We start from the raw sequence: 15,056 nt of genomic DNA on the forward strand, positions 1-15,056 counted from the left end.
AACATTTTTAGGGATGTCTCATTGCCTTTAATCACTTCAACATACTGTAAACTAGTATTCAACATGGGTTACAACCAAAAAACAAAGTTTGAATCAGAAGGCAAATATAGTAAGATGAGGCCAAGAATGAGGTTTACGTGATCAGGGCAGCTATGGTGCTATGGTGTCATTCAGATTAGTCATAAAACCTGACCTGGGTTATATAACAAACACCAGTCAAATGGACACTTTAGGGTATAAGGACTTAAAATATCCTCTCTGCCAGGTCCAAAACTATATTCTACCAGGTCCTCTTTTTGTGAAAACAAGTCACACCAAAAATGCTCCTTCTTAGGTGTTAAATGTAACCAAACTGGATTTTTGTCAGCTGAATAAAGATAATCTTCCAACATGGGATCCTATTAAAAATATTCTGCCTGGAGGCACCTGGGTGGCTCAGCTGATTAAGAATCCAACTCTTGATTTTGGCTCAGGTCACAATCTCAGAGTTCGTGAGATCAAGATCCCCGTCAGACTGCACTAACAGTATAGAGCTTTGCTTGGGATTCTTTCTCTCCCTCTCTCTCTCTGCCCCTCACCCTGCTTGTGCACACGTGTGCACTGTCTCTATAAGTAAATAAATATTAAAAAATATACATTCTGCCTGAAAAAAATCACATCTGATTAGACAGGAGCATTATGATAAGCTAAAGTACCATTAGGTATAGAAATCTTAAAAAATCTCAATCACAATGAGCTTTAAAAGTTAAAACAATTTTCATTAACTCATGGAATTATAAACTGGAAGTCAATAATATACAAAGGTAGAAATACTACTACTTTTGGTCAACATCTGTAAGGAGAGTAGTCGGAAACACACTAAAACTGTAGTAGCCTATGATACCTTCAAAAGTTGTCCTAACAAAAAAACACATGGTATTAATTCAACCAATCACAAAGCGATAAAATTCAACAATGAATCTGTGTATAAGTGGAATGAAAATGAACATGCTGGACATAACCAACCCCAATGAATATAGTGGCACATAAAGTAACTATCCAATGATGCAATCTCATAAAGAGCTCTTCAGAGAAACCTGTGAAGTACAAACCCAAAGAAAGCTATGAAGCACCAAACCATTTTATTATTGGTTCACTGGTCAAACAAGATCTCCCCAAACAACAGTAGGAATAATAAAACAGATGAGATCTCTGTGTTCACAGACAAGATTTATATCAAGGGAAGCTTTGGAACCATATACAAAAAATGAATTTATAAAATAACTATAAATACCTGATCACAGAGAGACTGCAAAATGGATGTGATATATTCAACACATTGTTGGCGAATAACACTGTCTCCAGGAGACCGCACCAAAGCTAACAGATCCTGGAATATCTCTGCATATCTTTCATCACCTTTAATAGTTCCATTAATTAGATGCAAAATAGCTAATTTACAAGCTTTGTGTGAAGCCAGAGCATCAAGAAGAGCAAGCAACCTGGTGGTTTGGCTAGTGTACTGTTTTTCTTTATCTTCTGAAGTGCTGAAATAAAATCAATACATTTAGTAAACAAAATTCTTAACTTCAAGGCATTATTTAACTAACATTTATTTTCCAACACATATCATCTTACACAAATCTTGTATAAAATATTTCAATCCTTGGATATGATGACTTCTCTGGAATTTTATAATTATTATAAAATTTTATAAATTCAGATTTCAATATGTATTTTTTTAAATCAGAGTACTTTATAGTTCACCTTTAAACACCCAAAATCAAGACCTTCAGGATATCTTGCACGTGAAATAAAGTTTTCCAATTAAAAACAATCTACATATATTCATATACATACACAAATGTGTATGTATACCTGTGTATATGTGTACACACACACATATATATGTATACACACACACACACACACACACACACACACACACATATATTATCTGAGCATTCTAAACCCTGGTTTCCACATTCTAAGTGAAAAAAAATGTATGTGTCAAAAATAATTTGAGGAAAAAATGTTTAATACCTTTGCAAGTCTTCTACAATCAAATCCAACACAGTTCTCATAATCAGAAGTGCAGTTGGTGAGGCAAGATCACACAATTGAACACAAATACGCCGTAACATATGTTGAATGGGCTGGCAGGTTGTGCCAGAGAAAGAGCGAACTATTTCTTGGAGCAACTTTGCTTGAACATGAAGGTGCATGCTCCACAATTTTCGGGTGTTGAGTGCCACTGATATATCATGTGGCTCAATAACCTGTTAAAAAAGTATATTGTGTGTGTACGTAGATTTTCTTTAATATTTATTTATAGTCACAAAAATTGTTCAGGAAGAACTGTTACGAAAAGAACACATGCTTAAAACATTTTTCTATTATACAATTAAACATTTGCTTGAATTCAATTCATCTAGAAAATCTTATTGTTCTCAGGTTAGCAGTCAGTAGAACAGAGTCCATTGGTGAACCAACCTAGTTAATGGCAAATTCTAACACATGATAAAGGGGAAAAAAAGGATTTAAAAATAACAAAAGTACAAGTATACATAACAGCATAATAAAATTCACATTAACAAAAATTTATTAAAATGTTGCCCCCCATATTTCTTTAATGACCAACTTGCTTCAGTTTTATCTCACCCTCATCCGGTTATTTTATGTCTTTTTTAGGGGAAGGGGATGAGGGTTGTGGGTTTGGTTTTTTTTTTTAACAAAATCACTGGCTTTTTTTAGTGTTACTGCAGTCATTTATAAGATGCATGTTATATGGAAGTGATACCTGAGTTGTTTGCATGGGCAATGGTAGAGGCAGCAGCTCTGAAAGTAGTATGAGTCCAGAAAAAAATCCTTCAGGAACCTTCAAGATTGAAGAAAGAACTTCTTTTAACATTAAAGACCAAGTATTATTGGCCAGTGTCTCTTCTGAGATTGTGAGTTTTTCATTAACTCCTTGTGTAAAAGTCAGTAAGATATCAATGATATCATTTTGAATTTTCTGTTCATCACTATCCAAACGACCTGAGAGAGGGATAGAGCACAGGAGCATGTGTAAAGTCACAAGTGCTGAAGGAACACGCATGTCCTTAAACTCAAAGGATCCACCTCTCAGGAGTTCCGTTAACATAGTTTTAAGAAGAGTGAGTGTGCAGCGAGCCATTGAAATAGTAGTAACTCTGTGAAGGGTAGTCCCCATGTTGACATGGAGCCTCCAGGGCTGAGTCAGAATACTGTTCAATTTTTGTAGAACCCGAATAAAGGTGTCCATTCCTTCAGCAGAAAAAAGCTGAATAACGGCAAGATTCCATTTCAGGTCTTTCTGTTGACCTTTATATAGGATAAGGGGAAAAAAAACTAATTACTTATATGTTAATAATCAGTTAAGATCTTTTAATATTTTATTTAATAAATGACATTTATACTAGGCCTTAAGAATAGTTTTTAATGTATAATAGCCATATTACCTTCAACAGGAGGTGGTGGACACGCGACATTACAGAGAACACGCAAGGCAGTGGTAAGGCCAACTCCTTCTGGGGTCATCAAATTATCAATATTCTTTAAAAATAAAAATGAACAGAAAGTTTAATTCTTGGTGCTTTGATACAAATCGAGAAAAAATTCCCAAGAAGGCATTAGTTAAAAATACATTTCATAGTAAGTACTTACACTTTAAGTATCTTAATTAAATGTAAAACATGAATAATGCTTATGAAGTTTATAAAGGTTATTTTATAAAATGAATAATTACAAAGTGCAAGTAGATTAAAAAGTGCTGATTAAAAACAAAGGTAACATACAAAACTGAATGAGACTCCTTGTATTAAGAATTTAAAATAGTTCTTTATCATATACTCTTTCTAAATACCCTCCCTCCCAAAAATGAAGCAATAACTGATTTTACAGAGCCTTGTGGGCACTAAACCTCTTTTAAAACTGAGGAAGCAACAAGGAAAGTTTTAGCACTATATAACATACACTTAAATATAGATACCTAGTTGTGATGGTCAGTTAGGACATGGTTAAATGAAAAAGAAATACAGTTGCCTATGTCCTTAGCACCTGCCCATGCCATGTTTCCTGACAATAGTTATGTCTGTTTTTGTAGTTTCTACAGAGAAGCACAGATGGTTTGAAAATCCTCAGAAAAAATAACATTTAAAAATGTTACTCTTTCAGCTTCTAAACCTCAGAGGAGGAACTTAAAAATTAGAAAATTCCTTTCCCTTATACATTTTTCACCTTACATCTTTTCCTCTGATTTCTTCCTTGCTGCCTTTCCATGATAATTCCACAAACTACATAAGGCAGCATGGAGCCACCAAGGGAAGTTTCAGTCTCAGATGAACTGCTTTTGGTATATCTTGGAATAAGAGTCATTCATTATTAAGTATAATTAACGAATAAGGATTTACAGAAAAGTCAAAATTCCTTTAATTATAGCACGTAATTTAAATTTCTAGAACTAAATTTCTTACTGGTTAAAATCTTGTACTCAAGTATCTGATGTTTACTGGATGTTTCCTTATATATTTTCCTGACCACACACAAGTACCCCGAATACATGACAACTTAAATTTACAGACCAAAAATGATATTTCTGCCAAATAAAAGACTGAATATAATGAGAAGCTCTAGACGTCATACAAAGCATAGAGTGAGGAACACAGAAGAATATGATGGCACCAAAGGAGATTAAAGTACTCTTAGGAAAGATGGAGTAAAAGGAGAAGATAAGGGAGACAAGTCAGTAAAGAAAAATCTAAAGCAGAGAAACCCAGATTAGAAAGATATACATGTATGTTATTTTAATAACACATTTCAACTCCAAGACCAAGATGTTTTACACACACACACATACACAAAAATACACACAGTTTACCTGTTAAATGAAAGAGGAGAATAATTCAAGGTTCATTCTTTTAGCTTAAACTTTTTATGCATCTATGACCACCTTTGTTACACTGACTTCCTATGTTACACTAACTTCTAAAACTGACAATACAACAATCTTAGTGAATTTTTAATTACTAATTACTTGAATTGTATATGAATTTTTCAAATGTACTATTATGAGTTTTATGATTTTCAACTTTCATGAATATTTTATTTATAGATGTGACCATCCCAAATTAACAAATTTATAACTAGTCCCCATTGTGATTATCTGGAATTGACTCTTGTCAATTTTTGCCTAAAAATTTTGAAGGAAGTTCTTTTTTCACTAAAGTTTAACTTAAACAATTATATGTTAAATTACTTAACTTTAAAACACTGTTGTAAATGTCATCAAAATGGCAGTGATATTACTCCAATTTGAGAAAAAAATATGAAAGAATCTGGTAGTGGAAAGCAGTACAGTACACAGGGTTGTCTGCATGTGTATTCCCATATACACACCGTCACATACCCATCTACATATATGTATGAATCTGCACCCATAAAGTCTAGTAAATCAATCAAGTATACTTAACAATTACTGCATTATCTACATAAATGATTTAAAGTAACACTACTATACACTACCATACAGTTCCATAAAATCAAGGTACTTTTAGGTTTTACTTACCTGTTTAACGTATTCAATTAGGTTTGGGATGCAGTTAATTTCAAATCTAAGGTTTTTCAGAGGTTCAAGCCACTTGCCAAGTTCTTAAAAACAAAGAGGTCATTTATAACATAATATTTTAAAATAAAAGCCTTTATAACAAAGGAAGTAAAGGTATTCTTTTCCAAAGAACATTGTCAGATTCATACTGATTTCAATAATCTAAACTTCATACAGGAACGAGCTTATGTCTAATTTTTTTTAAAAAGTTTTAACATGAAATGTAAATGGACTACTATACTGGTTTAGAAGTAAGAAGTGACCATTCTTAGTTACTTGGTTTCTGAAAACTTAAGTGTTTACATGCTTAAACAGGACCATCAACTTACAACATTAAAAAGATTTATAAAAGACTTTTTATAAACTAACATAATAAAATAGTGTTTATTCACTTAATGCTACTGCTGCCTCCCACACCCTCCAAAAAGCATGAACAAAATATATTAATTTCTAACAGGATCAACCCTGTTGGGGGAGTGGTAGACATTTGCTGAGTGTCTTTTCTCTTAACCTGAATTTTAAATTTTATCAATTTCCTTATTTGTCTTTATAAAATTAAAAATAATCACTATCATCCCAAAATAATAACACACTTTGCTTATAAACAATTATAAGTGAAATATACCATCTACCACAAATGAATTTAAAACTCTTCTAGAAAAAAATGAACAAACAAAAAAAGAAAAAACAGATCCATAAATATAGAGAAGAAACTGGTGGGTTGCCAGAGAGGATGGGGGTGGAAGGATGAGCAAAATGAGTGAAGTGGAGTGGGAGGCAAAGGCTTCCAGTTATGGTATGAATAAATCACAGGGATGAAATATACAGTGTAGGAAATATAGTCAGTGGTATTATAATAGCACTGTATGGTAACAGATGATAGATACACTTGCAGTGAGCATAACCTTATAGAGTTGTGGAATCACTATGTTGTACAATTGAAACTAATGTAACATTGTGTGTCAATTATACTTAAAAAAACTGAGTGGAATAATGTAGAAAAAAACCCTCTCCTAGAAGCTGCGCTATAATACCTATACTTTATCACCAAAAATGTTTTAAGAAAAGCATTCTAATGTAAAAAGTGATATGCCAGTTCCAGACACTTTGTAGGAAAAACTAAAGGAAACTGAAAATAGTCATGTCTCTCCTTGGTTCTACACACTCCTCCATGAGGATTACAACCATGCACATGAGTATTTTTCCTCTGTGTTTTTAAATTAACTCTTTCATATATACAGAATATATTGTCCCAATGAAAAATATAAGGAATAATAAAACATATATGTGTACCCATCACCCAGAATAAGTAGTAAAGCATTAATAATACCTTTGAAGATGTTGTGTGACCTCCTTTTATATAGGCACACTACAGGGAAAAAACCTATTTCCTAGATGGGAAGCTGAATTTACTACCCAACTTTTACTGGTAGTACCACACATAAAATTTAAGATTAAAAAGAAAAAAGGCCACATGCTATTTATAGTATTTACTCAATGTTTTCAAATTTTCTATTTGGTAAGGTCAGAAAGCCAAAAATCAAAGCAAAATAATAAAAAACTGTGATTAAATACCTTCGATTTTTCAGGACTGCCCATATAAGCTTTGCCATAAACTTCATTCAACATACATTTAAATATTGTAGAAAATAATGCTCGGGGTGCCTGGGTGGCTCAGTCGGTTAAGCATCTGACTCTTGATTTTGGCTCAGGTCATGATCTCGCTGTTTGCGTGTTTGAACCCTGCACTGGGCTCTGCATTGACAGTGCGGAGCCTGCTTGGGATTCTTTCTCTGCCCCACCCCTGCTCATGTTCTCTATCTCTCAAAATAAATAAATAAACTTTAAAAAAATTATTAAAAAAAGAAAAGAATGTTCATATTCACTATCTTTCACTGTTAAAGATGTGTTAATGACAAATAGATTTCTAAGTTGTACTTAGAATAGTGTTATACTTAGAAATATATATAGAAAAACACACACATATGCAAACTATACACAAAACTCAACTTTTGAATTCACCTTTAAGCTACTTCTTCCATTTTGATTAGTAACTTCAACCAACCACCAATTACCATGATTTTCCAGGAAAAGGTACTTGCAACAACTTCCTAAAAATTTTTTTAGGAACACCATATAAAACACTTTCATATAGGGTACCCTGAGGCAATAACAGAGTATTACTATATTATCAAAACATGATAAAGTACTAATTACAGATATTCAAAGACTTTTCCCTTCACATATCATAAATGCTTAAACAACTTCAAGTACCATACCTTGTAATTTAGCATTATTTTCATCTGCTTTACAAAGCTTCAAGAGAGATGCTGCATGCTGTTCTAGCATTTGGACATCACTGGAAGACTGAACCACCACCAAAATAAGTATGCATGCATAATTATAAGCTACTGACTTCTTAGACTTGGAATCACTGAAACAAAATAAGGTTTTAAAGTTTTTGGTATGAAAACAATTCTTCCAGGAACAATTTTAAACATTTTTTTTTCTATTTGGTTTTAAAGAGACCAGGGAATTTTACAATGAAACATGACTAACTTCCTGAAGACATGAAATCAGATTTTAACATTCACCTCCAATTCACCTGAAAGCACTACTTAAAAGTATATAAACAAAGAACACGTATCACAATAGAAAGTGAAATTCTATTAAGAAATAAGATTGGAAGAACAATGAAATATTAACAATAAAAGATCCAGAAGTCTACTTCAATGGTCTCCTTTAAAATGTTTGTCCACTCCAGATAAGTAAGAACAAGTGTGATGAATCAATCTACTGCCATCATCACTCAGTCTTCTACTGTAAAACTGTTGAGGTAGAGCTAGGCATGGAAGCCAATGGTGTTTGCCTTTCAACCCCCCCCCCCCCCCACACACACACACAAAAGACCTATCACTCAAGGAGTCATAGCAAGACCCTGTTGTGAGGCCAGCTACCTGGATGTCACTGCTCTGTATGACATGAGCCAGGAAGAGCATGTTTACCTCCTCAGACACTAAAATCCTCTGCCCTCCAGGGCAGCTCTTGAAAACTAGTATCATTCTAAAATCCCCCACATCCATTTAGTCAAAGTACTTCTGAAACCAGAGCACCACAGTGTAAAGGTGAGGGAAAATTCAAGACAGCAAGATAGTCCTCATTACTCTGCAAGTATATATTTTGGTGCCTTAGGATTACTCTACACACAAATTAGCAAGGGTACTACAGTTGCAATCTTGTCAACACCAAGGGGAAACTGGAAGAAGCTGCAAAAAGATCCATTTCGTTGCTTTATAGCACATCTTATATTTTAGAGATTTCTGTCATACTAATCCTTAATTAACAAATTATGTATTATGTCAAAAAATAATTACAGTTTTTACTTTCAAATGCAACACCTACTTTTAAGAAACTAGCCCTTTACTGACACAGTTTTCCCGAATAATAAAAAATTTAACAAGTAAAAAGAAAATTACCCTAAGGCTTCTTTGGAATAGTACTCCATTAGAGTAATAAGACTTTGGAGATTTTTCTCAAGACTGAAAACATGACCAACAGCTGATCTTCCCACAGGGTTAAAAGTAATCAAATAAAGATTGTGAAGGGTTCCCAAGAGATCTGAATGGTCAGTTTCTTCACTGGCTGTGCAACGCTGAAAATGGCTGAAGAGCTCTGTAATACACTGCAATGTCTGTGTTGAGTCCTGTAGCCACAAGGCAAACGCATCATCAATGACACCATCAGACTGAAGACCCTCCTCTTCATCTTGATCATAAAGGTGACACAGAGCTCGGATCAACAAATTTGTTGCTTCATATTCCGACATAAAAAAAAGAAGACCCTTTTGTGACTGTGCAAGAAACTTTAAAACATCTTTTGTGGCTTGCAGCACACCAGGGTGGGCACTTGTTACCGGAATTGACAGAAGCAAGGTAACTAACTCCAAGAAGTGATGACTATGAAGATACCTGTAGAAAAATTAATTGATACGTGTGAAGTCAGTGCAAAACATTCTTCATTTACTCAATATTTGTTAGATAGGAGAGAGGTAAAAAAGTTAATGGCCACAATCTTTACCCTCAGCAATATACTACTTTAAGAACATAACGCAAGCAGCAAGTCTTCTCTCCACTGGGTCAAATAAAAGTGAAATTGCGTGAGGCTTTTTTCTAGCTAACATTCAATGGACGTTCAACAAATAACTGTGGACAAGTTTTCTCTTTCCAGAATCAACCTTGACTTTAAATTCTGGATCTTCTTTCCAGGCCACTTATCAAATATTTCTTTTTCACCATGGTCTTCCTCTACTCATGGTATATACCAGTGTATCTGAATTAAGTGTATCTAGGAAAAATATAGTACATGTACTACAAAAATATGTAGTTTATTCAGATTTACTATAGGTAGTATATCTGAATTAGTACTTTCTACTAGAGTAAATAAGTTAAAATTATCAATGTTTAGTATTTGAATAGTTAATACTATCATATAGCACTTTTATCAAATCTAAGAACCATTTTTTAGCATACATACTTTTAGTAGAAAAAAGCATGAACTTACTCAACACCCCAAAATAGACACAAATGCTACTGCGTTGTCCTAAAAATACTGTGCTCCATGTATTTATCCATTTCCCTCCCTCCAACCCCTGGCAATCGCTGATCTGTTTACTGTCTCCACATAGTTTTGCCTTTTTCAGAATGTCATGTATTTGGAATCATACAGTATACAATTGCTTCCTCATATTACTCCTTTAACGCAGGCTTCTACTTCAGGATAACAAACACCCCCCAGTAACTTCTAGACTACAAAAGCAAACAATCCTCAAGAAGATAAAATCCCAGAACCACTATACTCTAAGAGCATCTTTTAACTACTCTGTGGAGTGTTCAGAAACCGTTAATACTGCAGGCCTCAGACTGCTTACTCTTAGAAACGCCTTCTTTGAGGCTGGTCCTCGGCTGGCATCTGGGAACCCGGATTTGAGGAGGGGGAGGGTTGCATCCCCCAATTGGTAAGAATGCCCACTTTGCCTAAAATGTTTACGCAAACAACATGGTTTACAGGGAACACCTGCTTTCTTTCTGGAAGGAAAGCATTACTTCAAACTAATCTCTCCAAAATGCAATTATTTCTCCTTTCAAAATTCATTGCCCCTCCTAATTTACCAGGTTCTATCAATAAAATCCCAGTTCTAGTAGGTACCCTAGCTAGAAACCTCAAAACACCTTTGGCTCCTTCTCACTTTCTCTTAGCTATTAGGTCCAGTCACCAAGTCCTAGTAACTGCTCTTTCAAAACCCTCTCGCTATTAGCACAATATTTGTCTTTCCATTCCCTGTAAGTGCTACTATATTTGGTAAGTACTTAAAGTACAATCTAGACTGGCTCATCTACTTCCTTAACTCCAATTTCTTTTCCATTGCAATATATCTTAACAACATAAGATCTCAGAATGCTATTTTGATCAGATCTACTACTCTGAAATAGTGAAGAGCTTCCCACATTCTAAAAAAAATCCAAATTCCTTAGCACAGCATTCAAGGCCCTATATTTCAAGTGTGATATCTAAATGTACCTTCTCCAGTTACAGAGGAGAAAACAATACTTAATAAGCCTTTAATTATTGGTTTCCCTTCAGTAACTAAGAGCATCACTCCCTTCCTTAAAGTCACTACCCTCAGGTATCCTCAGTGCATGACTTCACCTCCTATCTTATTAAAAATAAAGGGGTCAGTGTGAAGTGTCTTTGCTCTTTTACTGTCTCCATGTTATAAATGTATCTATATTTATACACATAAGATTTCCTTTCTCCTGTTCAAAGCCAAACCTCTACACTTGTACTCTTGACCTCATCTCTTACCAGACCTTGCTCTAGCATTATCATCTTTTATTACCGTAAGAACTCAAACTAAGGCAAGATCTAATAGTTTCAGCGAAAAACAGGAATGGGTATGTACAGATTTTAGAATGGTTAAGATCTCATTTTCTGTTAATGCAGTATGCCCTAAATCAAATGAAAAATTAATCAACGAAATAAGGAATAACAATTAAAATGCCATTTTCTCATTAGCTACAAAATTATTTACAAGCAAAACGCCAAAAAATAAATTATCAAAAATTAAAACAAAATTTAAAAATCTACTGTGGGTGCTGATCCTAATAATGTCAAACTCTATCAACAAAAAGAGTTAGATAGGGGCACCTGGCTGGTTCAATCTGTGAGCATTTAACCAGGTCTGTAAAATTAAGTTAGTAAAATGTAACTTTAATTTGCAACATATTAAAATGATAAAGTACAAAGAGGTTCACACAGAAAAGTTCTCTCCTTCCTGGGCCATCTTCTTGTACCACCTTCCCAGAAGCAACTCTACAGTTTCTCATTTATTCTTGCTCATAGACATGCTTATGTAAGCACTGTTGTTAACTATCACTATCTTTAACTTAAATTACTATTACTAGTTTAAGTACTAATAAAATGCAGCTCTCCCACAGTAGCATACTTCTCAGTTTCACCACTCTTTTGAAATAGAGTATTCTTGGGGCGCCTGGGTGGCGCAGTCGGTTAAGCGTCCGACTTCAGCCAGGTCACGATCTCGCGGTCTGTGAGTTCGAGCCCCGCGTCAGGCTCTGGGCTGATGGCTCAGAGCCTGGAGCCTGTTTCCGATTCTGTGTCTCCCTCTCTCTCTGCCCCTCCCCCATTCATGCTCTGTCTCTCTCTGTCCCAAAAATAAATAAATGTTGAAAAAAAAAAAAAAAGAAATAGAGTATTCTTACACAGATATGCACTGCCTACAGACAGATTTGAAAAACCAAAATCAATCACACAAAATTGTCTGTAGTGATTTGTGAAACATATTTTCCCCGACTGAAAATGTCTTACCTAAAGAGAACAGGGTATGGGTCATCCCTTTCTGGAGGTCCAGTAATACGTGCCATCGTTGGGAAAGACTTAACAGGAGGCTGGATCATTGTATGAGGTGCAGTTTCCATTAAATGGAAAACTTCTTCCAGGAGGTTAATAAGCTTTTCTATTTCCCCTTCACTTATATTTGAGGATTCCAAAAGATCCATATCCATTGAAGCCTCTACCTCATTTTCATATTCTGGGTTTGTTCTCTCAAGTCCTGCATCTGTGTCATGATCAGGTTCACCGTGGTTAGGAACAGATGAAGTCTTCTCTGCTAAATGGTCACCAAGTCTTTTAATCTCTGACAAGATTTCATAGAAATGGCACTTCTGAAGAATAGCAGAACCAGCAGTGACAACTCTCACAGTCTGATCTAAAAGTATGAGCTCCAAAAGTTTTTGATAGCCACTTTTTTCATTCTGCCTACCTCTTAAAAAAGCTTCCATTCCTTCTGTCATACTAATGACACTGTCCAAAGCTTTAAAAGCATTTAACTTAAGAGAAGATGAGACATGATCAGCAAACAGGAGCTCAAATAATCCATTGATTACTCCTGCTTGTAGCAGTCCCATGACTCCTTGAGCCCCACATTCTGCTAGTGAGGACACTAATTTGGTCCCAGCTTTGAGTTGTCGGACATTTAAGGCAATGGGTTGGCGAAGAGCTACTTGTAAATTTAAAGCTTGCATGGTCCAGTCTACCAACTGGTCAAGAGAGTCTTGTTTTGTGTTTTTCAACTGCAAATAACTTAATCCTTTTATTATTAAACTTGGAATTTCTTCTAAAGCTGTTACCCACTTTGCACCTCTATCTTCCCGATACAAATCTAACAGTTCAGTTAACTTCACTGAGGCTTCTACTGCCCCTGAATTTTCTTTATCTGGACCTTGATCCTTCATCCTACTGATTTCAATTTCAAAAGTAGTCTTGTATGGACAGCTGAAGTATAAGAGTGGTACAAGTTCCCTATCATATGGATCATATGTCATAGGAGGAACTGAAGCTAAGTCTTCAGCAGTGTATTCAACATCAAAGTTTGGATACTTAAATGTTTCACGTTCCAAGTCAGCAATTCCATCTTCATCACTGGAAATTTGTTCATAACCATCATCCCCTGAAAATCAGTTTGAATATTTAAATATTACTGTTGTTTAATGCAAAAAAATCTAGTTAATCAAAAAAATAATTTAGTACTATGGCAAAAAATTAGAATGATTTCTTCAATAAAATTAACTTCTGCTCCAACATCTTATCAACAATTACCAACATTTTATAATTTCTAATAGAATAATTAATAAGAAACTTCATAAGCAAAGTCTTCTATGTGTTCAACTTTACAACTGACTCTTCTATGGATATCTTCTCTTCACAGAAATAAAATTAGAAATGTCTTGGGGTGCCTGGGTGGCTCAGTGGGTTAAGCGACAGACTCTTGGTTTTGGTTCAGGTCGTATCTCACAGTTCATGAGTTCAAGCCCCATGCTGGGTTCCGTACTGACAAGTGCAGAGTCTGCTTGGGATTTTTGCTCTCTCCCTCTCTCTGCCCTTCTCCACCTTGTGCATGAATTCGTGCTCTCTCTCTCTCTCTCTCTCTCTCTCTCTCTCTCTCTCTCAAATAAATAAATTTTTTAAAATGTCTTAAAGGAATAAAAAACACCTCTCTCAAGAAGGAAGAGGTTAACCTTGCCCTCTTTCAAAAAAAATTTTTTTTTTTAATGTTTTTATTTATTTTTGAAGGAGAGAGAGAGACAGAGCATGAGTGGGAGAGGAGCAGAGAAAGAGAGAGGGAGACACAGAATTTGAAGCAAGCTCTAGGCTTTAAGCTGTCAGCACAGAGCCCGATGTGGGGCTCGAACTCACAAACTGTGAGATCATGACCTGAGCCGAAGCCGGATGCTCAACCAACTAAGCCACCCAGGCGCCCCAACCTTGCCCTCTTAAGAGTATTTTTAAGATGGGGGAAAAACTGACAGGCAAAGATTATTAAATTTAACTGTAACACCATAATCACAAAGCTAAACCAAATTTTTCAGTGAAAGCATTTTAAGTTCTTTTTTAACATTAATTTCATATTCCCCAATTTTTTTTAATTTAGATTTTAGTTAACATACAGTGCAATATTGGTTTCAGGAGAATTCAGTGATTCATACACTATCCAGTGCTCATCACAACAAGTGCCCTCCTTAGTACCCCCAACACCCACCTGGCCCATCTCCCACTCACCTCCCTCTGTCAACCCACGCTTTGTTCTCTTATCATTAAGAGTCTCTTATGCAGGGTGCCTGGGTGGCTCAGTTGGTTGAACAACCGACTTCAGCTCATGTCATGATGTCACAGTTCGTGGGTTCAAGCCCCCTATCAGGCTCACAGCTGACAGTACAGAGCCCATTTCAGATCCCCTCTCTCTGGCCCTCCCCCACCCATGTGTGTGCACGCATGTACTTTCTCTCTCAAAAATAAACTTAAAAAAAGAAAAAAGAGTCTCTTATGGTTTGTTTCCCTCTTTTCTTTCTCTTTTTTCCTCCCCTTCCCATTTATTCAT

The 15,056-nt window shown here is 35.3% G+C and overlaps 1 protein-coding gene across 3 annotated transcripts in view; it reads right to left on the reverse strand.

The window, feature by feature from the left end:
• The window catches only part of VIRMA (vir like m6A methyltransferase associated), a 56,712-nt gene that overhangs the window by 21,142 nt on the left and 20,514 nt on the right, over positions 1-15,056 (reverse strand). For all 3 annotated transcript variants that reach the window (XM_040494000.1, XM_040494001.1, XM_040493999.1), the window contains exons 8-15: positions 12,488-13,628; positions 9,082-9,573; positions 7,885-8,039; positions 5,567-5,649; positions 3,462-3,555; positions 2,780-3,324; positions 2,023-2,258; positions 1,274-1,526 (exon numbers count right to left, since the gene is read on the reverse strand). In XM_040494000.1, coding sequence (XP_040349934.1) covers positions 1,274-1,526; positions 2,023-2,258; positions 2,780-3,324; positions 3,462-3,555; positions 5,567-5,649; positions 7,885-8,039; positions 9,082-9,573; positions 12,488-13,628 — 2,999 coding nt within the window. The remainder of the gene's footprint in view (positions 1-1,273; positions 1,527-2,022; positions 2,259-2,779; positions 3,325-3,461; positions 3,556-5,566; positions 5,650-7,884; positions 8,040-9,081; positions 9,574-12,487; positions 13,629-15,056) is intronic.

The sequence above is a fragment of the Herpailurus yagouaroundi genome, unplaced genomic scaffold (assembly GCF_014898765.1).
Source record: "Herpailurus yagouaroundi ecotype Mexico unplaced genomic scaffold, PumYag 186, whole genome shotgun sequence".
Lineage (NCBI taxonomy): Eukaryota > Metazoa > Chordata > Mammalia > Carnivora > Felidae > Herpailurus > Herpailurus yagouaroundi.